Here is a 23279-nt window from a genome sequence, read left to right as displayed (position 1 = left end):
TATTAGCCTAAATCTCTGTTAATGGATTCCATTTATGGAATTACATCCCTGTATTTACAAACAAATGTTATATTTATGGATGATAGTTTCTATAAATATACTGGAATGTATGTGGAATTGCATATCACGTCTGACTCAGGAACCCAAAACTTTAGAGTACAAAAGCAAAAGAAATTATGACAAAGCTTTAATGAACACTTGCCAGCCTCAACTGGAGCAGTGCATCCAATTGTGGACATGACAATTTAGTAATTCTGTGAAGACATCAGACAAGATGCATAAGAATAACAAATTGTTTCCAGGACACCGAACTTCAGTTCCAATGAACAGATGAGAGAGAATACAACTGTTCGTATTACAAAAGATCAAAGGATTTTCAAAACGGGTTCAAAACCATGAAGTCAATAAAGAAAAAAAAAACAAATTTCCTTTGGAAGAAAGGCAGAGAGTCAGGAGATTTAAAATGAGTTGGGAAAAGGCAATGGTGACAAAGAAATTTTAAAACACAGCAATCAATTAAGATTTAGAACACACTGCACAAGATGGTATGTGGTGTAATTCAAATCAAGGTTTGAAAAGGTATTTTTGATAATTGTCTGAAGGAATAAACCTTGCAGGGCTATGGGAAAAAGGTAGAACAAGACTAGATAAACTGTCCCTGGATATAACGAGCATGGACACAACAGGCCAATTAGCCTCTTGTGCTGTAACTATGATTCTATGAGCTCCTACCCTTACTGAATATGGTCCAAAACTTCCAGGCTTGTAAATTCCAAACCAGCAGTCACTTAGTCCAGTCTTCTACTTAACTCTTCAACCTTGGGGGCACTTGCAACAAGCCCTATGCTGAAAATCGACTGGTACTTTAAGGAAAGCATGACAACTGGGATGGCAGGTGTGTGTGTGTGTGTGTGTGTGTGTGTGTGTGTGTGTGTGTGAGTGAGTGTGTGTGTGTGTGTGTGTGTGTGCTTATCATGTATTTTACTTCACTTGAATAAGTTACACAGGTTAGGTACAAGAAACGAGAAGATGAACTTTACAGAAATATTGTCCAGCACACACACAAGTGTAAAATGGTGTTAATAACAAATGACATGGTTGTGATGTTTTTTTTGAACACACTCAGTACTGTCATGTGCAGCAATGCACTAAGTTAAGGTAGAAATTAAACTACTCAAGAGTGGCTTGTTTCATGTGGCCACACACAGACACATTCTAGTTACGAACCAAACGTTTTTCCTTCCTAAAGTGAGTCATGGGAGGGAAGAGAGAAGCAAGATTCGACTTTCACTGGCAATAGAAAGGACTGTTGTGATGCACCTCATGATAGAAGTACTGTGCAAGTTCCGATGAATCTAATACTACCCTATTTGTAATACGCTGCTTGTACATATCTTGATGGGTATCAGATATGAAAACCAGGTACAATATAACCTGGTTTGCTAAAATTTCACAGAACCTTTTCAGACTTGCATGTTTTCTTTGAGAAAGGGAGTCAGTCTAGATGAATACACCAACAACTAATCAGCTTCTGTTAGAAAATAAATTGCTGGCAATGTTACGATGTGGAGAATTCTGAAATCCAGCTCAGGATCAAAAAGTGAACAAAAAACAAACAAAAAAAAAAGGCCTTGCCACATGGTTGGAGAGGTTAAAAATGTGACATCACTAAGTCACATATGCTCAATGAACAAAATTTTAAAAGATTCAAAAATGCATATTTGTGACCCAAATACAACTGCGCTTCACATAAAATGCGTGTAATTTTAGTTTACATTAATATGCCATAACATCAAAAAAGGTTACTAGTGCAAGTCATTTTCTGCCTTTACTTAAAATTCTCAGTCACGTAGACAATTGAGATCATAGACGTTATGTTGCATAATGAATTTCTCTTTGCCAAAAGTCAATACTTGATTTCTTCACATGCAAATATTGCTCAGTTGGCCTAACATTGTAGGAAACGCTACAACTGGTCTCAGTACAGAGGCCGGGGCATTAACACTCACATTTCTCTCCAGGAATTCCGGCTAGACAAAAAGCACTTGCAATCTCATCAACAAACAGCTAGCATGAAACTCAAGTTACAATGATGCCGAAACCTGCCATCATCCACGAGGACAGGTGAAGAATGGCTACTCTACCAAGATAGGAGGAGGCTGACACCCATGGGTCTGTATTGAAGCAGTGCAAGAAAGAGCAGGGACCACTGTGTGAGGAAAATACATTTCTGTGGAATTCGATTATAATGGGTCAAAAACATCAGAACAAGTCATGAACAGTTTTAGGTAAAAGATCATTGATAAAAAGGAGGGGAGGAGAAAGGAGATGCATTGACCTGGCTAAACTTCCTCTGACTGCATCTGGCAGCCTTGTATCAGCCTCAGCAAGGCAAACCACACCATTCCATCTTGGACCTAAAAAGAAGTAATTCCTTCAGTCACCAGATTAAAATCTAGCAACTTGATAACATTTTTGTGGGAGCATCAACACCACAACAGCAAAGTAATTCAATGCAATAGCACATTTTCTCAGGGAAACAAAGGGATGAGTGATAAATATAGCCACACCCAGAATTAAAAAAAAAAACACCTAAAATGACATAGAACAGTGATTATTCTGCATAAAAAGTTGAAATGTTAATTTCATTTCAAGTACCAGTCAGTTCAAAATCCCAAATGCACACTGATTTTTTTGGAGTGTCTGGAGAAGACTAAACTTATAACTGTTTTGGATATGTAATTTTTAGAGCCTAGTGACCATGTGATGACATTTATTACAATTTTATTTCACGATTCAAACCAAGATATAATTTAGTAAAGCAATGTGGAAAAAGAGAAAGATGCAACTGATTCTTAAATTAACAATGGTCAAAATGTGCTGATTGAATTTCATGCACTTTTGTTGCAACAATATTGAATGCTATTGTTTAATTTTTGTGAACAAGTTCACTATTACGGTCATGAGAAGAGTACAAAATAGGCCTATTCAGTTCTAATAGCTAATGTACTGGTGAATCATTCTGTAAGTGTATACTCAGCAATGATGACAGTAAACTCCCTTAACAGATCTATCAAGAAACAGTCAGAAAACCTCCGAAACAAAGGGACTTTGATAAAATGGTCCAGATATTAACCTCCATACATTACTATTTGTGGTTAAGGCAGAGCTTTCAACTCACTTTATCCCAAGTCATAAACAAAGTAGCCTGCAGGAGTTTCCAAGTTCTGTCAGAGATTTACATCTACAAATCTCAACTCCAGACCAGGCGCCAGCTGATAAACAAACAATCTAAATCAAGGGCCACACGATCTCCATATCCTAAATTTTATGGACTTGGAGAGGTAATTTACAGCCCAGCTTCATTTTCCACTAAGTCCTAAGTTGAGTAAAGCTGTCATTAACTCATGTTAGAAGCCTCTAAAGTAATCCTAGCATTTGATGTGTATAATACCAGACATCTCCTTAAATCAAGGACAGATTGATACGATTGTGCATGTCTACTTGCTATCATATTAAAAAAGGCAATCATGAGAAAGTACTGATTTTGGCACTGAAGTAAATGGATGCCATTTGAACTTCCTTAACTGAATTTAAAAGCAATTTAACATACAAAACAGACATGCTAAGAATACAAATTCAGAAGTTAAATGCTCTGCCAAAATAAAAGTATCCAGCTCAACATACAGAGTCAACTTTAAGTTTTTTTTAAATTATCCTTTTACAACTCATTACTATCTTTGTTGATGAGACTAACTAACTGCTCTACTCATTAGATTAGAGCTGTCCCGACTCTACAGAGATACATTGTGCCAAAACAACAAAAGTATCCATTTCCACTGCATTACATAAAAGACATGCAGCTGATTAGTACCTGCCAAAATTTGTAATATGCAAGTGAGGGGCAGATTGGACAATAAGGCCCTGCCAGAAGTTCAAAAAATGGAAGCCAACACAAGAGATGTATATGAACATACAAAGTAGGAGCAGAAGGCCATTCTGTCCAGAGTCTACTCCTATCATTCAATAAAATTATGGTCGACTCAACTGTGGTTCCAACTCTTCCTTCCTTACCCAGATAGATACACTGAGTATTTTGTTGAGAATCTATCGATCTACCCCATCCATCCCTGCCTTTGCTTAAAAGAAAAAGCATATGCACACATACTAAAAAAGGTTCAGCGAGTAATGTTTCAACTAATTTGCTTTTTTTCCTCATTTACATTATTTGGTACCCCGGATACAATATCCTTAACAAGAATTCAAAACAAAAGTATGAATATGTAATAAATTAATTAGTTCGCATGAGTGAAGATATATTTAGATTCTTATTCACAGTGAGATTTGAAGATCAGAAGAATTCAACATACAAAGCACATCTATAAAATCACATGCAAGAAAAATGTTAACTGCATAAAAACCTGTAAAGAATTACATCAAAAGTTACTACTGGACAGCAAGGAGTAACTAATTCCAGTTGTGCTATTAAAATTATGTTCCAGGACTAAGAAACATTTGCCATATTATGCCTTTTTAGTTTAAAAGAGACACTTGGAAATTTTCTTTTCAAAAACAACTTTTCACTTAAAGTCACAGTATCTGTGAAATCAGTAATTCAGAGAGGTGCAAATACCTGTACTGCATCCTCAACTGTAAAGCTCAGTATGATTCAAGTTCACCGCTTAAAATCTCTCTTAGGTCCAAGGTGACACAGCAAAAATGTGCATATGATGAGATACTGAATCATAAAACCCACAAAGTACAATTGTTGATCTGTACTTAATTAGTTGATCATATAGTCAGGACTGTATTCAAGTGCTACAACTGGTCACTGAGTCTGTAGACCAAATAATAATAACAAAAGGCTCAGTATTTTAAAACTCCCTTGTTTTCACTTGCAGAAAAATGGTATAGCTAAATCAAATGGCCTTGGCAATGGAATATTGGTGCTGTCCATTACAGTCTCTCATGTGCAAGGTCCAAGACAAAAAGCAGAAATGCAGAGCACTGCCACTGTAGGGTGCAGTGGGCATGGCAAAATCAAGTAAAGGAAAGCATATGCGCACTTTTTACAACAGCTGCCAAATTCAGGGATTTTTTAAAAAAAGATCTCAAACCTTTGAAATTAATGAATGTGGGCGGATGGCAGTTGGGGCTGGTCAAGACAGAGGCAAGGGAAGGCAGTCAAGTTAGGTCTAGTGTGAGGGGGATTAGGTGTAGTCAGACTGACGAGGCTGGTCATGTCTGTTAAATAGTAGGAAGTGGTGTTGGGTGTTTATGGTGAGTGATTGAGGTGGCAGGGGTGTATTCCCAAGTTGTGCTACACTGGCTAAATCAGTGGTACACCAGTGAGAGAGTTCATAGTTGGAGCAAATTTCTCAGGTAATTTCTGTATTTGAGTCATGACTTCCACAGGCTCCTGATACTTCCCAACATTTATTCCATCTCATAATCTGCAGACAGAAAATGTGGATCAATGTTAACTCACGATATTCCAAAACACATCCAAGTCCTATTATTAATATAGTCACAATGAGACTAAAAACAAAATGCAATGAGACTAAAAACAATATTATTAAGAAAAAAAGCAAGAACTCTTCTGGAATTGAGCATTCCATTCACTTGGAAAAATATTTTTCATGTTAATAGACTGCAAGGTAGTATTTTACAGTCCAATGTCCGAAATAACGTGCTCCATCTGGAACTATTTTTAAAAGGGAGAGCCTGGACACAATTAAGTCAGCAGCAAGTATTGCTGAACACAAGTAAAACTACTGCTGTTTTCAGTACCGAATTTCTTCACAACATACTCAGCAACACAGTTTTGAATTCTAAAATTATTCAATGTTCAAAAATAAAATGAACCTAAGCATCTTAACTACAATCAGCAACAAGTACAATCTTTGTGAAGAGTCACAACAGCACAGTAACTAACTTAAGTTTTTCACCTGTACCAAATTAGCGAATCTCAGCTAGGGCAGTGGTCGTGGTGCATGCAGCCTCAAGAGAGGGAAGGAAGAAAGAAATGCCAGATCTTTGATCATCAACTGATGACCCCTGCTGGAAGTTTGTCTATGTCGGCATCAGTACAGAGATTCAGGTCATGGAGGGCCCCACAGTCAAAGTCTACAAACATTCATCATCTACATTGGACTATTCGAGGCACCGGGGTGGCCAAGCATGCAAACCTGGGAACTTGCAGAACAAAAAAAAAGTGGAAGGAAAAAAAAACATTCCCACTGATTATGCCAAAAGTTTCTTTTCATAGTACAACAGCTAACAATAAATAATTTTTCTATAACAATCCTCATTGAGACAGATAACTTCAAAAAAGTCCATTTACACAGTGATCATCTAAAAAGAATCATGTAAGATTTTACATTTTAAGACTTGCACTGTAATAATTAAAAGTATACACTGTCCGACACACAATTTAGTATGCAATTTATACGATAAAACAGCAAAATGTTTTTGTTAGTTAGCTTTAGAAAATCACTCAATGGCCCTTAAGTAGACACATTATTCTCCCAGAACCAAGCTAAAGCTATCCTTCACTCCCAATACCACCTTCGTTTTCCCTCACTCAGCCAGATAGCTTCGCATCTCAGAACTAACTTGCACTGTGAAGTTCACAATTCTTTCCCTGTAGCCCAGGCATGGCAAATCTTCCAGCCGCCTTTATCTGTTTATGCACATGGTCACTTCAGTAACACAAGCTTCCACCCATGTAACGTGTGGTAAACAACAGGTTCAGCACTTTGTTTGCTTAAAGGGTAGATCGGGTTGCTTTTATTTCCCTGTTCTCTCCCCTTCAGATTCATACAGACTCATGTAGGTCCATGACAAGAGCACCCTGTACTGACTAAGCATTGTCCTCAAATATGAACAATATACCTGCCTAGCAAGATACATGGCAAACAAACCAAGTATCCTTTCACTGATCAATAATTAATTTATTCACATGACAGGCCATTTTAAACAGTGGACACATTTTAATTTAGAAATCTTTTTGCTGCCCAAAATTAAATGCCAAATGTACAGTTGATTTGTAGTCAGTACAGTATTCCTTAAAAGCGAAACATAGCAATACAATTTGCTTAAAATGTTTCTGCGTGCTGTACATTGGATTCAAATCTTCAGATGAGATCTGTCCCATCTAGCAAGGAATTTTTTTCCATTTATAGTCAAGTAACTATTTTCATTGAGATATTAAAGAAGCTGCTTAACAGTTGCAACGAAGTCAAACACATCTGTTGCAAAATCTAGAGCACCAGACACCAATCACCCACCATTCTGGATGCAATACTCAAACACTTTTCAAATGTCAATAATTATGTCTGGTAAAACATTCATATTTTAATTGCCTGTGTAACTCTGCCCTCTTCATTTGTGAATGGATGATACCAGTCCATCCTTTATTGACACGGATATGGAAATCAACAGAAATGATCCACTACCTTTTTATAAAGAAAACTTGGCCATACTGTTGACAAACTGTTTATTTTTGTTATGGGCAAATTTCATAAGCGTAACCTCTCGTTCTTCATATCAATCCAACATATGATCATTATAGAATTCATATATTTTTATAGATTACCCAAATTGCAGGCCATATTTCAACTTTACAAAAAGAGGGATTGCTGGAAAAACTCAGGTCTGGCAGCATTTGTGGAGAGAAAGCAGAGTTGATGTTTCAGGTCCAGTGGCCCTTCTTCAGTTCTGCTTAACTCTGTTTTGCTCTAGTAATTCCGGTTTGTTTCCGATTTCCAGCATCCACCGTTCTTTCAGTTTCTTGTTTAATACTTCAACTATAGTCTAACCAACATTTGGGTGATTGCAGACTGGACATAGAGTCAGAGATGTACAGCATGGAAACTGACCCCTCGGTCCAACCCGTCCATGCCGACCAGATATCCCAACCCAATCTAGTCTCACCTGCCAGCACTCAGCCCATATCCCTCCAAACCCTTCCTATTCATATACCCATCCAAATGCCTCTTAAATGTTGCAATTGTACCAGCCTCTGCCACTTCCTCTGGCAGCTCATTCCATACATGTACCACCCTCTGCGTGAAAAATTGCCCCTTAGGTCTCTTTTATATCTTTCCCCTCTCACCTTAAATCTGTGCCTTCTAGCTCTGGACTCCCGATCCCAGGGAAAAGACTTTGCCTATTTACCTTATTCATGCCCCTCATAATTTTGTAAAACCTCTATAAGGTCATTCCTCAGCCACCGACGCCAAGGCCAGTATTAAACTACTTTTTAAAAATAAAAATTCAATTAGACAATTTCTTACCCAATATATTCTCAATTTTAAAAGAAAAAAGGGTTTGTTACCTGTTTAGAAATCTCTGAATGAAAAATAACACTGCTTATGTGCATGCGCCTGGTATCCGGAAGTATCACCTTTATCAATTGGGTCATGATAAATTGTTTTTTTCTTTTTGTACCTTACATGTAGTTCTCCTATAATGCTGTAGTTGCGTTCCAGTGAAACCTTGCTTAATAGAAATAATGGAGTCTCGGGGGTTAGGAGCAGACCAGCAAAAGATATTACTCACGATCGCTCAAAAATCACCTAAAAGTGTCACGCAAAAGTACAGCACAACCTGAATGAAGGTTGAAATCACATTTATTGACAAAAGTAAATTTAACAAATACATTTTAAATAATGTAAGAATGCTGCTCTCTGTACAATACCTCTCACAGAAAGCTGCTCTGTCAGCAGCAGACATTAGCTCATGTGCAGAACAGCCCAAAGAGTGGAGCTCACATCGCGCCTGCACAGAAACGCATAGGTACTTCAGCGCATGCACAGAATGACACAAAGACCAGCATCAACATGACACATGTGCAGACACCGGAGTATGTGCAGAATGGCAAGAACATTGGCGCATGTGCAGAATGGTGTGGAGATTTCAGCAAGCACAACGGCGCATGTGCAGAACGGTGTGGAGATTTCAGCAAGCACATCGGCGCATGTGCAGCACGGTGTGGAGATTTCAGCATGCGCACCGGCGCATGTGCAGAACGATGTGGAGATTTCAGCATGCACACCGACGCATGTGCAGAACGGTGTGGAGATTTCAGTAAGCACACCGGCGCATGTGCAGAATGGTGTGGAGATTTCAGTAAGCACACCGACGCATGTGCAGAACGGTGTGGAGATTTCAGTAAGCACACCGACGCATGAGCAGAACGGTGTGGAGATTTCAGTAAGCACACCGGCGCATGTGCAGAATGGTGTGGAGATTTCAGTAAGCACATCGGCGCATGTGCAGAACGGTGTGGAGATTTCAGTAAGCACACCGACGCATGAGCAGAACGGTGTGGAGATTTCAGTAAGCACACCGGCGCATGTGCAGAATGGTGTGGAGATTTCAGTAAGCACACCGACGCATGTGCCGAACGGTGTGGAGATTTCAGTAAGCACACCGGCGCATGTGCAGAACGATGTGGAGATTTCAGCATGCACATCGGCGCATGTGCAGAACGGTGTGGAGATTTCAGCATGCACACCGACGCATGTGCAGAACGGTGTGGAGATTTCAGCATGCACATCGGCGCATGTGCAGAACGGTGTGGAGATTTCAGCATGCACATCGGCGCATGTGCAGAACGATGTGGAGATTTCAGTAAGCGCACCGGCGCATGTGCAGAACGGTGTGGAGATTTCAGCATGCACACCGACGCATGTGCAGAACGGTGTGGAGATTTCAGTAAGCACATCGGCGCATGTGCAGAACGGTGTGGAGATTTCAGTAAGCGCACCGATGCATGTGCAGAACGGTGTGGAGATTTCAGTAAGCGCACCGGCGCATGTGCAGAACGGTGTGGAGATTTCAGTAAGCGCACCGGCGCATGTGCAGAACGGTGTGGAGATTTCAGCATGCACACCGGCGCATGCGCCGAACGGTGTGGAGATTTCAGTAAGCACACCGACGCATGTGCAGAACGGTGTGGAGATTTCAGTAAGCACACCGGCGCATGTGCAGAACGGTGTGGAGATTTCAGTAAGCGCACCGGCGCATGTGCAGAACGGTGTGGAGATTTCAGTAAGCGCACCGGCGCATGTGCAGAACGGTGTGGAGATTTCAGTAAGCGCACCGGCGCATGTGCAGAACGATGTGGAGATTTCAGCATGCACATCGGCGCATGTGCAGAACGATGTGGAGATTTCAGCATGCACATCGGCGCATGAGCAGAACGGTGTGGAGATTTCAGCATGCACATCGGCGCATGTGCAGAACGGTGTGGAGATTTCAGTAAGCGCACCAGCGCATGTGCAGAACGGTGTGGAGATTTCAGCATGCACATCGGCGCATGTGCAGAACGGTGTGGAGATTTCAGCATGCACACCGACGCATGTGCAGAACGGTGTGGAGATTTCAGCATGCACACCGACGCATGTGCAGAACGGTGTGGAGATTTCAGTAAGCACATCGGCGCATGTGCAGAACGGTGTGGAGATTTCAGTAAGCACATCGGCGCATGTGCCGAACGGTGTGGAGATTTCAGTAAGCACACCGACGCATGTGCCGAACGGTGTGGAGATTTCAGTAAGCACACCGACGCATGTGCCGAACGGTGTGGAGATTTCAGTAAGCGCACCGGCGCATGTGCAGAACGGTGTGGAGATTTCAGCATGCACACCGACGCATGTGCAGAACGGTGTGGAGATTTCAGTAAGCACATCGGCGCATGTGCAGAACGGTGTGGAGATTTCAGCATGCACATCGGCGCATGTGCAGAACGGTGTGGAGATTTCAGTAAGCACACCGGCGCATGTGCAGAACGGTGTGGAGATTTCAGTAAGCACACCGGCGCATGTGCAGAACGGTGTGGAGATTTCAGTAAGCACACCGGCGCATGTGCAGAACGGTGTGGAGATTTCAGTAAGCACACCGACGCATGTGCAGAACCGTGTGGAGATTTCAGCAAGCGCACCGGCGCATGTGCAGAACGGTGTGGAGATTTCAGCAAGCGCACCGGCACATGTGCAGAACGGTGTGGAGATTTCAGCATGCACATCGGAGCATGTGCAGAACGGTGTGGAGATTTCAGCAAGCACATCGGCGCATGTGCAGAACGGTGTGGAGATTTCAGTAAGCACATCGGCGCATGTGCAGAACGGTGTGGAGATTTCAGTAAGCACACCGGCGCATGTGCAGAACGGTGTGGAGATTTCAGTAAGCACATCGGCGCATGTGCAGAACGGTGTGGAGATTTCAGTAAGCACATCGGCGCATGTGCCGAACGGTGTGGAGATTTCAGTAAGCGCACCGGCGTATGTGCAGAACGGTGTGGAGATTTCAGTAAGCACACCGGCGCATGCGCCGAACGGTGTGGAGATTTCAGTAAGCACACCGACGCATGTGCAGAACGGTGTGGAGATTTCAGCATGCGCAGAACGGTGTGGAGATTTCAGTAAGCACACCGGCGCATGCGCCGAACGGTGTGGAGATTTCAGTAAGCACATCGGCGCATGTGCAGAACGGTGTGGAGATTTCAGCAAGCGCACCGACGCATGTGCAGAACGGTGTGGAGATTTCAGCAAGCGCACCGACGCATGTGCAGAACGGTGTGGAGATTTCAGCTAGCGCACCGGCGCATGTGCAGAACGGTGTGGAGATTTCAGTAAGCACATCGGAGCATGTGCAGAACGATGTGGAGATTTCAGCAAGCGCACCGGCGCATGTGCAGAACGGTGTGGAGATTTCAGTAAGCACATCGGCGCATGTGCAGAACGGTGTGGAGATTTCAGCATGCACATCGGCGCATGTGCAGAACGGTGTGGAGATTTCAGTAAGCACACCGGCGCATGTGCAGAACGGTGTGGAGATTTCAGTAAGCGCACCGGCGCTTGTGCAGAACGGTGTGGAGATTTCAGCATGCACATCAGCGCATGTGCAGAACGGTGTGGAGATTTCAGTAAGCACACCGGCGCATGTGCAGAACGGTGTGGAGATTTCAGTAAGCGCACCGGCGCTTGTGCAGAACGGTGTGGAGATTTCAGCATGCACATCAGCGCATGTGCAGAACGGTGTGGAGATTTCAGTAAGCACACCGGCGCATGTGCAGAACGGTGTGGAGATTTCAGCATGCACATCAGCGCATGTGCAGAACGGTGTGGAGATTTCAGTAAGCACACCGGCGCTTGTGCAGAACGGTGTGGAGATTTCAGTAAGCACACCGAAGCATGTGCCGAACGGTGTGGAGATTTCAGTAAGCACACCGACGCATGTGCCGAACGGTGTGGAGATTTCAGTAAGCACATCAGCGCATGTGCTGAACGGTGTGGAGATTTCAGTAAGCACACCGACGCATGTGCAGAACGGTGTGGAGATTTCAGCATGCACACTGACGCATGTGCAGAACAGTGTGGAGATTTCAGTAAGCACATCGGCGCATGTGCAGAACGGTGTGGAGATTTCAGCATGCACATCGGCGCATGTGCAGAACGGTGTGGAGATTTCAGTAAGCACATCGGCGCATGTGCCGAACGGTGTGGAGATTTCAGTAAGCACACCGACGCATGTGCCGAACGGTTTGGAGATTTCAGTAAGCACACCGACGCATGTGCAGAACGGTGTGGAGATTTCAGTAAGCACATCGGCGCATGTGCAGAACGGTGTGGAGATTTCAGTAAGCACACCGGCGCATGTGCAGAACGGTGTGGAGATTTCAGTAAGCACACCGACGCATGTGCAGAACGGTGTGGAGATTTCAGTAAGCACACCGACGCATGTGCAGAACGATGTGGAGATTTCAGCATGCACATCGGCGCATGTGCAGAACGGTGTGGAGATTTCAGTAAGCACATCGGCGCATGTGCAGAACGGTGTGGAGATTTCAGCATGCACATCGGCGCATGTGCAGAACGGTGTGGAGATTTCAGTAAGCGCACCGGCGCATGTGCAGAACGGTGTGGAGATTTCAGCATGCACACCGGCGCTTGTGCAGAACGGTGTGGAGATTTCAGCATGCACATCGGCGCATGTGCAGAACGGTGTGGAGATTTCAGCATGCACATCGGCGCATGTGCAGAACGGTGTGGAGATTTCAGTAAGCGCACCGGCGCATGTGCAGAACGGTGTGGAGATTTCAGCATGCACACCGGCGCATGTGCAGAACGGTGTGGAGATTTCAGTAAGCGCACCGGCGCATGTGCCGAACGGTGTGGAGATTTCAGTAAGCGCACCGGCGCATGTGCAGAACGGTGTGGAGATTTCAGCATGCACACCGGCGCATGTGCAGAACGGTGTGGAGATTTCAGTAAGCGCACCGGCGCATGTGCCGAACGGTGTGGAGATTTCAGCATGCACACCGGCGCATGTGCAGAACGGTGTGGAGATTTCAGTAAGCGCACCGGCGCATGTGCCGAACGGTGTGGAGATTTCAGCATGCACACCGGCGCATGTGCAGAACAAAGTGTGCAAACCAATCCCAGCAGAAATCATGCTATTGCCACAGGTAAGTGGTCTCTAAAATACCATTCTCTAATTCTTCAGCGATGTTATAGCTAAATCGCACTGCTGAAATGTGCATTATACCAGAACTACCTGTATTGAAAGGTCTGAGCAATAAAGGCAAGCGTTCTGAATGCCTTCTTAACCATCCTGCCTCTGTGCGACGCCAATTTCAAAGAACTTTGTACTTGAACCACCATCCCTCTGTAGTACAACACTCCCCGGGGCCCTACTATTAAGTGTACAAGTTTCTTGTTTGTAGTAGCAAAATGCAATATCTTGCATTTATCCAAACTAAACTCCATCTGCCACTCTTCAGCCCATTGTACCAAGTGATCAAGATATCTTTGTAATCTTAGATAACCTTCCTCACTGTCAACCATACCACTAATTTTGGGGTCATCCACAAACTTTCTAATCATGCCTCTATATTCGCATCCAAATGATTTGTATAAAATGACAAACAGAAATGGATCCAGTACTGAACCCTGTGGAACACTGCTGGTTACAGGTCTCCATTCATTCTGAACAGTACATACCTCCAGATACAGGCGCATCCATAAACATTGCTCCAATCTTTTCTGCAGCTTTGGCCATTTCTTTAGAAACAGCTGGATCGATTGTGCTCGAATCAATTAGCAATGAGCCTTTCTTAACTTTTCTGCAAAGCAAATTTGGAAAGAGAGCTTAAAATGACAAGATTACAAAACTATTGACAAGTGATTCACCAGAAACAAAACGTTACCCTCAGAGCAACACAATAAAAACACTTACAAAGAAAATCAACAAAACAATTAAATCTGTAAACAGGTTAGAACTTGTTCCCAAAAAAACTTCCCCCAAAATTCCAGAAGACAGCAACTCAGATGGAATTTTAGTGGCATTACTTGGATTTCATAGACACCTACAAAAAAATCCTGTGGTAGGTCAGGAAAAGGAAGATATCACCCCGGGGCTGAGCCTGATCTTATTCCCACACTTTCCAATAAGGGTAACATAACCTACACAGGCCTTTGTCAAAGCCTTCTTGCAATGCCATCTTGTCACATTACTGATTGATACACTGCTTGTTCCAGTCCTAGAACAGAAGTCTGGCAAATTACATGCTGAAGGTAAAAATCAAGGAACTAGAGTTCACCAATGATTGTTAAAAAATGTGCTTTTTTCCTTAAATTCAATAAAAAATTATAACTTGGCAAGATTAATCCAAACTTCATATTGGGAAATTCTTCTTTATTATCTACTCTGACGAATATACCAATAGATAGGAGTTGGACGATATTTATATAGAAAAATAATGTAATGGTCAAAATAAATCTTACAACCAGAAACATCAGCTTATTAAACATGGCAATTTCTTTTATAGATAAAACCTACAGATAAATTCCTATGCTCAGATGTAAATGTCAAGAGAGAATGAGGACAGGTCAAGATGCATCTTTTGTTTTAAATTCATTCACAGGATGTGGATATCACTGGTCATGCCACTATTTATTGCCTATTCATAACTGCCAAGAGGCCAGTTAAGAGCCCTCAACTTTTCTGCTGGCCTGGAGTCACATGTAGACCACACTGGGTAAGGATGGCAGTCTTCTTTCCTAAAGGACATTAGTGAACCAGATGGGTTTTTTTCCCAACAAGACAGAATGCTGTCATTAGAACTTCAATTCCAGCTTTTTATTAAATTAAATTTGAACCTGGTCTCCAAACTACTTCCTGGGACTCAGGATTAATACTTTAGTGATGATAACATTAGGCCATCACCTCCCATAACATATAGTACCGAACATTGACAGCAACTTCAACTGCTTAAAATAAATATTAAGCAGTATATAAAATTACTTACTTTAAAATGCCATTTGGGCCTGTGTAAACCTCAATCACATTAGGACTTGATGGCAACATAGTTATGACCCTATCAGCCCGCTCAGCTACTTCAGCAGGAGAGTCCATAATCTACGAAACAAAAGGAGACAAAAAAAAGTGAAGTCTTCTTGTGACATTTTAAAGAAAAAAACCAGGCAAGAAAATGGCTTAAACCTGTTTGGGGACACCAGATCAGTTTTATATTTACGTTTTGCACTTGAGAGGCAAATTCAATAACTTCAAGAAAGAGGCAAGTGGAGTATCAATAATGGCATAATATTGCTATGCATATACAGAATAAATACACATTGTATGCTCAAACTAAGTCAACAGCAAAAAAAAAGGAATTTTGTAGGTGATGGATTAATGGTATTATTGCAAGATTATTAATCCAGAAACTCAGCTAATGTTCTGGGGAGCTGGGCTTGAATCCCACTACATCAGATGGTGGGGAGCTTGAATTCAATTGACACTGGATATTGCAAAGGCTATGGGCCCTGACAACATTCCAGCAATAGACCGAAGACTCGTGCTCTAGAACTTGCCGCTTCCCTAGCCAAGCTGTTCCAATACAGATACAACGCAAGTATGTCCTGTACATAAAAATCAGGACAAGAACAACCCGGCCAATTATCAGTTCATCAGTCTACTCTCAATCATCAGTAAAATGATAGAAGATGCCATCAAGCATCACCTGCTCAGGAATAACCTGCTTAGTGATGCCTAGTTTGGGTTCTGCCAGGGCAACTGAGCTCCAGACCTCATTACAGCCTAGGTCCAAAAATGGACAGAACAGGTGAATTCCAAAAGTGAGGAGAGAGCAACAGCCCTTGATATAAAGGCTGCATTCGACTGAGTTTAGCATCAAAGTCTTAGCAAAACTGGAAGCAAAGGGCAAGCTCTCCAGTGGTCGGACCCATACTCTATGGGTCATGGTTGTTAGAGTTCAGTCATCTCAGCTCCAGGACATCTCTGCAGGAGTTCCTCAGGGTAGTGTCCTTGGCCCAACCATCTTCAGCTGCTTCATCAATGACCTTCCCTCAATCATAAGGTCAGAAGTGGGGACGTTCGCCGACGATTGCACAATGTTCAACACCATACCCAACTCCTTAGATACCAAAGCAGTCCATGTTCAAATGCAAAAATATCTGGGCAATGTGCAGGCTTGGGCTGACAAGTGGCAAGTAACTTTTGCGCAAGACAAATGCCAGGCTATGACTATCATGAAAGGAGACAATCTAACCACCAGCCCTTGGCATTCAGAAGTGTTAATATTACTGAATTCCCCACCATCAATGCCCTGAGGGTTATTATTGACCAAAAACTCAATTGGACTCACCACATAAACAGTAGCTACAAGAGCAGGTCAGAAGCTAGGAATACTGTGGCGAGTAACTCGCCTCCTGGCTCCTCAACAACTAAAAGGCAGGTGTGTGATGTAATCCCCACTTGCCTGGATTAATGCAGCCCCAACAACACTCAAGATGTTTGACACCATCCACTCCTCCCCAATTGGCACTACATCCACAGGGATCCATTCCCTCCACCATTACTCAGTAGCAGCAGTGTGTACTGTCTACAAGATGCATTGCAGAAGTCACTAAAGATCCTGAGACAGCACCTTCCAATCCCATGATCACTTCCATCTAGAAGGGAAAGGACAGCAGATATTGGGAATACCACCTTCAAGTTCCTCTCCAAGGCACTCACCATTCTGACATGGAAATAGATCACCGTTCCTTCACTATCGCTGGGTCAAAATCCTGGAATTCCCTCTCTAATAACATTGTGGGTAAACCTACAGCAATGGGATCAAGAAGGCAACTAGAGACAGACAATAAATGCTGGCCAGCCAGCAACATCCACGTCCCACAAGTGAATATGTTAAAAAAAAGTTGACATTTAACCTGCAGGGAGAAAAAGGTTTCACGATGCAAGAACAGAAACTTGCAAAAATATCAAGTTGCATAAAAGAGGAAAGCAATAGGCAGTTTGGACTAACTGAGTTGAAAAATGTGGTGCAGGCCAGGCAGCATCCAAGGAGCAGGAGAATCGACGTTTTGGGCATAAGCCCTTCTTCAGGAATGAGGCTGGTGTGCCAAGCAGGCTAAGGTAAAAGGTAGGGAGGAGGGGCGCTGGGAATACGATAGGTGGAAGGAGTGGAGGGTGAGGGTGATAGGATGGAGAGGGGGTGAGGGCGGAGAGGTCGGGAAGAAGATTGCAGGTCAAGAGGGCGTTGCTGAATCCAGGGGTTGGGACTGAGATAAGGTGGGGGGGGAGGGGAAATGAGGAAGCTGGAGAAATCTACATTCATCCCGTGTGGTTGGAGGGTTCCTAGGCGGAAGATGAGGCGCTCTTCCTGCAGGCGTTGTGTGGCCAGGGTCTGGCGATGGAGGAGGTCAAGGACCTGCATGTCATTGGCGGAGTGGGAGGGGGAGCTAAAAAGTGTTCAGCCACAGGGCATTTGGTTGGTTGGTGCGGGTGTCCCAGAGGTATTCCCTGAAACGTTCCGCAAGTAGGCGGCCTATCTCCCCAATGTACAGGAGACCACATCGGGTGCAGCGGATACAGTAAATGATGTGTGTGGGAGTGCAGGTGAATTTGCAACGGATATAGAAGGATCCATTGGGGCCATGGAGGGTGGTGAGGGGGAGGTGTGGGCGCAAGGTTTGCACTTCTTGCAGTTGCAGGGGAAGGTGGAGGTTGGGTTGGTGGGGGGGTGTGGACCTGACGAGGGAGTCGCGGAGGGAGTGGTCTCTCCTGACTACTGATAGGGGTGGAGAGGGAAATATATCCCTGGTGGTGGGGTCTGTCCGGTGGAACCGCATCTCCTCCATTCCCGTACCTCCGCCCTTGAACCCCGCCCCTCTAGTCGCCACCAGGACAGAACCCCACTGGTCCTCACCTACCACCCCACCAACCTCCAGATACATCGTAACATCCTTCGTCATTTCCGCCACCTCCAAACAGACCCCACCACCAGGGATATATTTCCCTCTCCACCCATATCAGCAGTCAGGAGAGACCACTCCCTCCGCGACTCCCTCTTCAGGTCCACACCCCCCACCAACCCAACCTCCACTCCCGGCACCTTCCCCTGCAACTGCAAGAAGTGCAAATCTTGCGCCCACACCTCCCCCCTCACCTCCCTCTAAGGCCCCAATGGATCCTTCTATATCCGTTGCAAATTCACCTGCACTTCCACACACATCATTTACTGGGGAGACAGGCCACCTACTTGCGGAACGTTTCAGGGAACACCTCTGGGACACCCGCATCAACCGCCCCGTGGCTGAACACTTTAGCTCCCCCTCCTACTCCGCCAATGACATGCAGGTCCTTGGCCTCCTCCATCGCCAGACCCTGGCCACACAACGCCTGGAGGAAGAGCGTCTCATCTTCCGCCTAGGATCCCTCCAACCACAAGGGATGAATGTAGATTTCACCAGCTTCCTAATTTCCCCTCCCCCCACTTTATCTCAGTCCCAACCCTTGGATTCAGCATTGCCCTCTTGACCTGCAATCTTCTTCCCGACCTCTCCGCCCTATCACCCTCACCTCCTTCCACCTATCGTATTCCCAGCGCCCCTCCCCCAAATTCCCTCCTCCCTACCTTTTATCTCAGTCCGCTTGGCACACCAGCCTTATTCCTGAAGAAGGGCCTATGCCCGAAATGTCGATTCTGCTGCTCCTCTAATTCTGCCTGGCCTGCTGTGTTTTTCCAGCACCACATTTTTCAACGCTGGTACTCCAGCATCTGCAGTCCTCACTTTCTCCTAGTTTGGACTAACTGGTCTTGCCAACATTTACGTTCCATCCTGCCACATGTAATCCTCTGTTAAACGACAATCAGAGATGCAAATATAAGCGACAAGGTCACATAGATGTCACCTATGATTCAGAAGTCACAGTTGTACCTCTGACTGAAGCGGTCTTGGGTTCAAGTCCAAATCCAGCACAAATTCTATGTGGTCATGCCACTCAGTGCAGTACTGAAACAGTGCTGCAATATCAGAGGCCTGGCATTTTGGTTAAAATATCATATAGAGGATTCATCTACTCTTTCAGCCAAAAGCTAAAGATCTTGATGACAATATTTAAAAGAATTAGTTCTCAGGTGCCCTGAACAAATTTATCCTAACCAAGAATACTTCAACCATGATGCTTTCTGACTTATGTCAACCAACCTCCCTAGAACTGCACCGTGAAACTGGCAACTACTCCTGTCTATGCACGTTTGTAGTTAACCATTAACAAAAACAGACTGTCATCAACCCCATTCTCGTCTACAGGGTGTCCTAAAGCCCTGGCATATGGAAATCCACTGATCTAGTATGAAGTTTGACTGTTTATTATGTTCGCTATTAAAAATTTCAATAAAGTACATCTTGTTGAAAAAGGTGCAAATGGAGTACTGCAAATGGCTCTGGAACTGTAAAAGTTATATTTATACAATGTCCAATTTACCCATGCAATGTTTAAAATAGCTTTTAAAACATAGAATTTTTAAGTTTATGATATTTCAGCTGTTTCCTTAGTCAGAGTATATTTCTCAAATCATTTTTATTTCTGAAAAGTCATTAAAAAAATAAAAATCCTTGTTCAAGAATTCTTCAAGGTGACTGGCTGCTTAACTTGCTTGCTGACATATCTGTTGCTCAAAAGAAATGCCCCACAGTTGGTGCCAGAATGAACTTAACATTCAGAAGGCAAACATCCATGCCACACAGCATTTTTATTTGATATATTAATTCATAGGATGTGGGCATCACTGGCTAGACCAGTATTTATTGCATTCCTAACTGCACTCAAAATAGTGGTGAAATACCTTCAAACTGAAGCTGTAGGTACATATACTGGAGATACATCCACAATGATGCTGCGTGTTTCAGGATTTCACCTCATGACCAGTGAAGGAAAGGCAATATTTTCCAATTCAGGATAATGTGTGGCTTAGAGAGGAATTGCAGGCACAGATTAGATTACCTACAGTGTGAAAACAGGCCCTTCGGCCCATCTAGTCCACACCAACCCTCCGAAGAGCAACCCACCCAGACCCATTCCCCCTAACTAATGCACCTAACTCTACAGGTAATTTAGCATGACCAATTCACCTAACCTGCACATCTTTTGGACTGTGGGAGGAAACCGGAGCACCTAGAGGAAACCCACGCAGACAGTCGCCAGAGGCTGGAATCGAACCCGGGTCCCTGGCGCTGTAAGGCAGCAGTGCTAACCACTGAGCCACCGTGCCGCCCTGTTTTCATGCATCTGCTGCCAGGGTCTCTTTCATTAATACTATTCACTAGTTTGGATGGTGCTGTCGAAGGAGTCTTGTTAAGTTACTACTGTGCACTTTGTTAATGGTAGGCACTGCTGCCACTGTGCATCATTGTGGAGGGAGAGAACATTTAGATTTTTGGATGCAGCTTTCTTCAGGGGCAGTGGAAAATCAAGTCTATTGGCTCATCATTTTGGTCGGCAATGGTGCGCTCAAGTTGGCTTCCAAATTTCATACATTACAATAACAATGCTTCAAGAATAAAGCTGTCAATGTCAGAAGGACATCCAATTTAGATGCCATAGCATCATGTTTAGAACATAGAACAATACAGCACAGAACAGTCCCTTCGGCCCACGATGTTGTGCCAAACATTTGTCCGAGCCATCATATTTTACAGCAAACAGACCTTGTAGTGCAGTTACAGGCTGTAGTGCTGGGTCAGGGATACAGAGGCTGATGGTACTGTTAGAAGCAATGCATCAGTCCATCAGTTATGAACAAGCAAGTCAATGGTCTGCTTTTGAAATCTTTTGAATTCTTTGGTCAAATGACAAGGAAACTGCCTATCAAGGTCAGTCCACACCTAATATATTGGTCACATGCAGAGCATTGAGGATTGTTAGAATTCCTATTTATTCTCTCATCACATTTGTGCAAACCACAGCAGTGTTTCATTGTCTGGTTATTTATCTTGGATCAGAAGAGGCAGAATCCAAATGGAGTAGATAAGAAATTTAAAAAAAGGAAAGACGACACTGACAGGAGTAGTGGTCTATAGGTCTCTTCTCAATAGCTATGCAGTGGGACAGAAAATAAAGTTGGGGCTGATGATAGCATGCAAAAAAAAAGCTAGTATTCTAAATAGTGGTTGACTTCAATCTTAGTGTAGGAAATGTGTTGCTGGAAAAGCGCAGCAGGTCAGGCAGCATCCAGGGAACAGGAGAATCGACGTTTCGGGCATAAGCCCTTCTTCAGGAATGGGCTTATGCCCGAAGAAGGGCTTATGCCCGAAACGTCGATTCTCCTGTTCCCTGGATGCTGCCTGACCTGCTGCGCTTTTCCAGCAACACATTTCCAGCTCTGATCTCCAGCATCTGCAGACCTCACTTTCTCTTCAATCTTAGTGTAGACTGGGATAATCAAGTTTCGCAGAGGTAACCACAAAGAAGACCATACCACACAGAATGCATTCAGGACAGTTTCCTCATGCAATATATTATGGACCCAACCGGGGATCAGGACATTTTGGATCTAGTATTTTGTAATGAGGCACATTTAATAAAATTATGTCAGAGTTGGGAAGATTCCTGAGGAAACCGTGATAAGAACATCTCAGGATTTAGCATTCAGTTCAAGGGAAAGCAATGTGTGTCAGAAACAACTGAACTAAACTTAAATAAAGATGATAACTAGGAATGAGACAGAGCTGGCTACAGTGGACTGGGAAAGGAGTTTAGTAGAACAAGGACACTTAAGAAAATAGTTCATGGTTCACAACAATGATATATCCCTGTGTGAAAGGAGGATCCTAGGAAGGGAATAAGCTAATCATGGTTAACCAAGGAAGTTAAGGATAGCATCAAATTGATAGCAAAGAAAAATAGTCAAATAGTGTTAGTTAAGATCTAGTAAGCCAGAAGATTAGGAAAGTATTAGGAAAAAGGGATTAGGAAAAGGCCAAAAATATTAAAGAGGGAGAAGATAAAATTTGAGGGTAAATTTGACAGTAATATCCAGACGGACTGTAAATGCTTCAAAATACATGAAGATGATGATAGAGGCCTAAGTTAACATAGGTACCTTAGCGAATGAGGCTGAAGAAATAATAACAGGGAACAAGAAAAAGGCAGAAGGGTTGAATAAATGTTTGCATCAGTTTACACAACTGAAGTCACTACAGCATTCCAAAATTAAATAAAAGTAACACTAAATAATGAAAGGCCTAAATAACAGAGGATTTGGGAATAGTTAACATGAGCCAGCAATGGCTTCACAAAAGGGAAATCATGCCTCTTAAAAGGTTGAGAACTATTTGAGACAGTAATAAGTAGGATTGGAAAAAAGGGAAAGCATTAGATGCCATATATCTGGATTTTCAAAAGGTTGGCCAATGAGGTACAGTACTTGAGGCTACCTAACAAGCAGAAGAAGGGCTAATGCCCGAAACGTCGATTCTCCTGTTCCCTAGGTGCTGCCTGACCTGCTGCGCTTTTCCAGCAACACATTTCCATACCTAACAAGCACCCATGGTACTGGAAAAAAGATATTAGTTAACCAATCCCCTATCCATGCTAATTGAAGACAGAGTTAGGACAGAGTTCAGGATGCCAACCATTAACTAGTGGAGTGCCATAGGCATCAATGCTGGATCGCAATTGTTTACAAGACACTGATGACTTGGATGAGGAAAGTGAGTGTATGAGAGTCAAGTTTGCAGATAACAAGAATAGGTGGGAAAATAAGTGGTTGGGGTGACACAGTTTATGGTGGAATAGAGACCGGTGAAGTGAGTGGGCAAAAGCTTGACAGGTGGAATTTAATGTGGGAAAATGTGAGATTCTGCATGTTGGCAGGAAGAATAGTGTACCTGAACATTACTTAAATGAAGAAACATTGTAGAGAGCTACAACACAGAGGTATTTGGGAGAGCTCAGCCATG

General features: G+C 43.5%; 1 protein-coding gene across 1 annotated transcript in view; it reads right to left on the bottom strand.

The window, feature by feature from the left end:
• Positions 1-23279, bottom strand: part of LOC122550227 (3-hydroxyisobutyrate dehydrogenase, mitochondrial-like) — a 149300-nt gene that overhangs the window by 83411 nt on the left and 42610 nt on the right. Inside the window, exons 3-4 of the mRNA XM_087986959.1 lie at positions 15317-15426; positions 14010-14131 (exon numbers count right to left, since the gene is read on the bottom strand). Coding sequence (XP_087843085.1) covers positions 14010-14131; positions 15317-15426 — 232 coding nt within the window. The remainder of the gene's footprint in view (positions 1-14009; positions 14132-15316; positions 15427-23279) is intronic.

The sequence above is a fragment of the Chiloscyllium plagiosum genome, unplaced genomic scaffold, assembly GCF_037043375.1.
Source record: "Chiloscyllium plagiosum isolate Xiang-an unplaced genomic scaffold, Cpla_swu_hap1 HiC_scaffold_5, whole genome shotgun sequence".
In the NCBI taxonomy this organism is placed as follows: Eukaryota; Metazoa; Chordata; class Chondrichthyes; order Orectolobiformes; family Hemiscylliidae; genus Chiloscyllium; species Chiloscyllium plagiosum.
The sequence above is the reverse complement of the archived record's forward strand: the minus strand, read 5'-3'. Positions and strand labels throughout refer to the sequence as shown.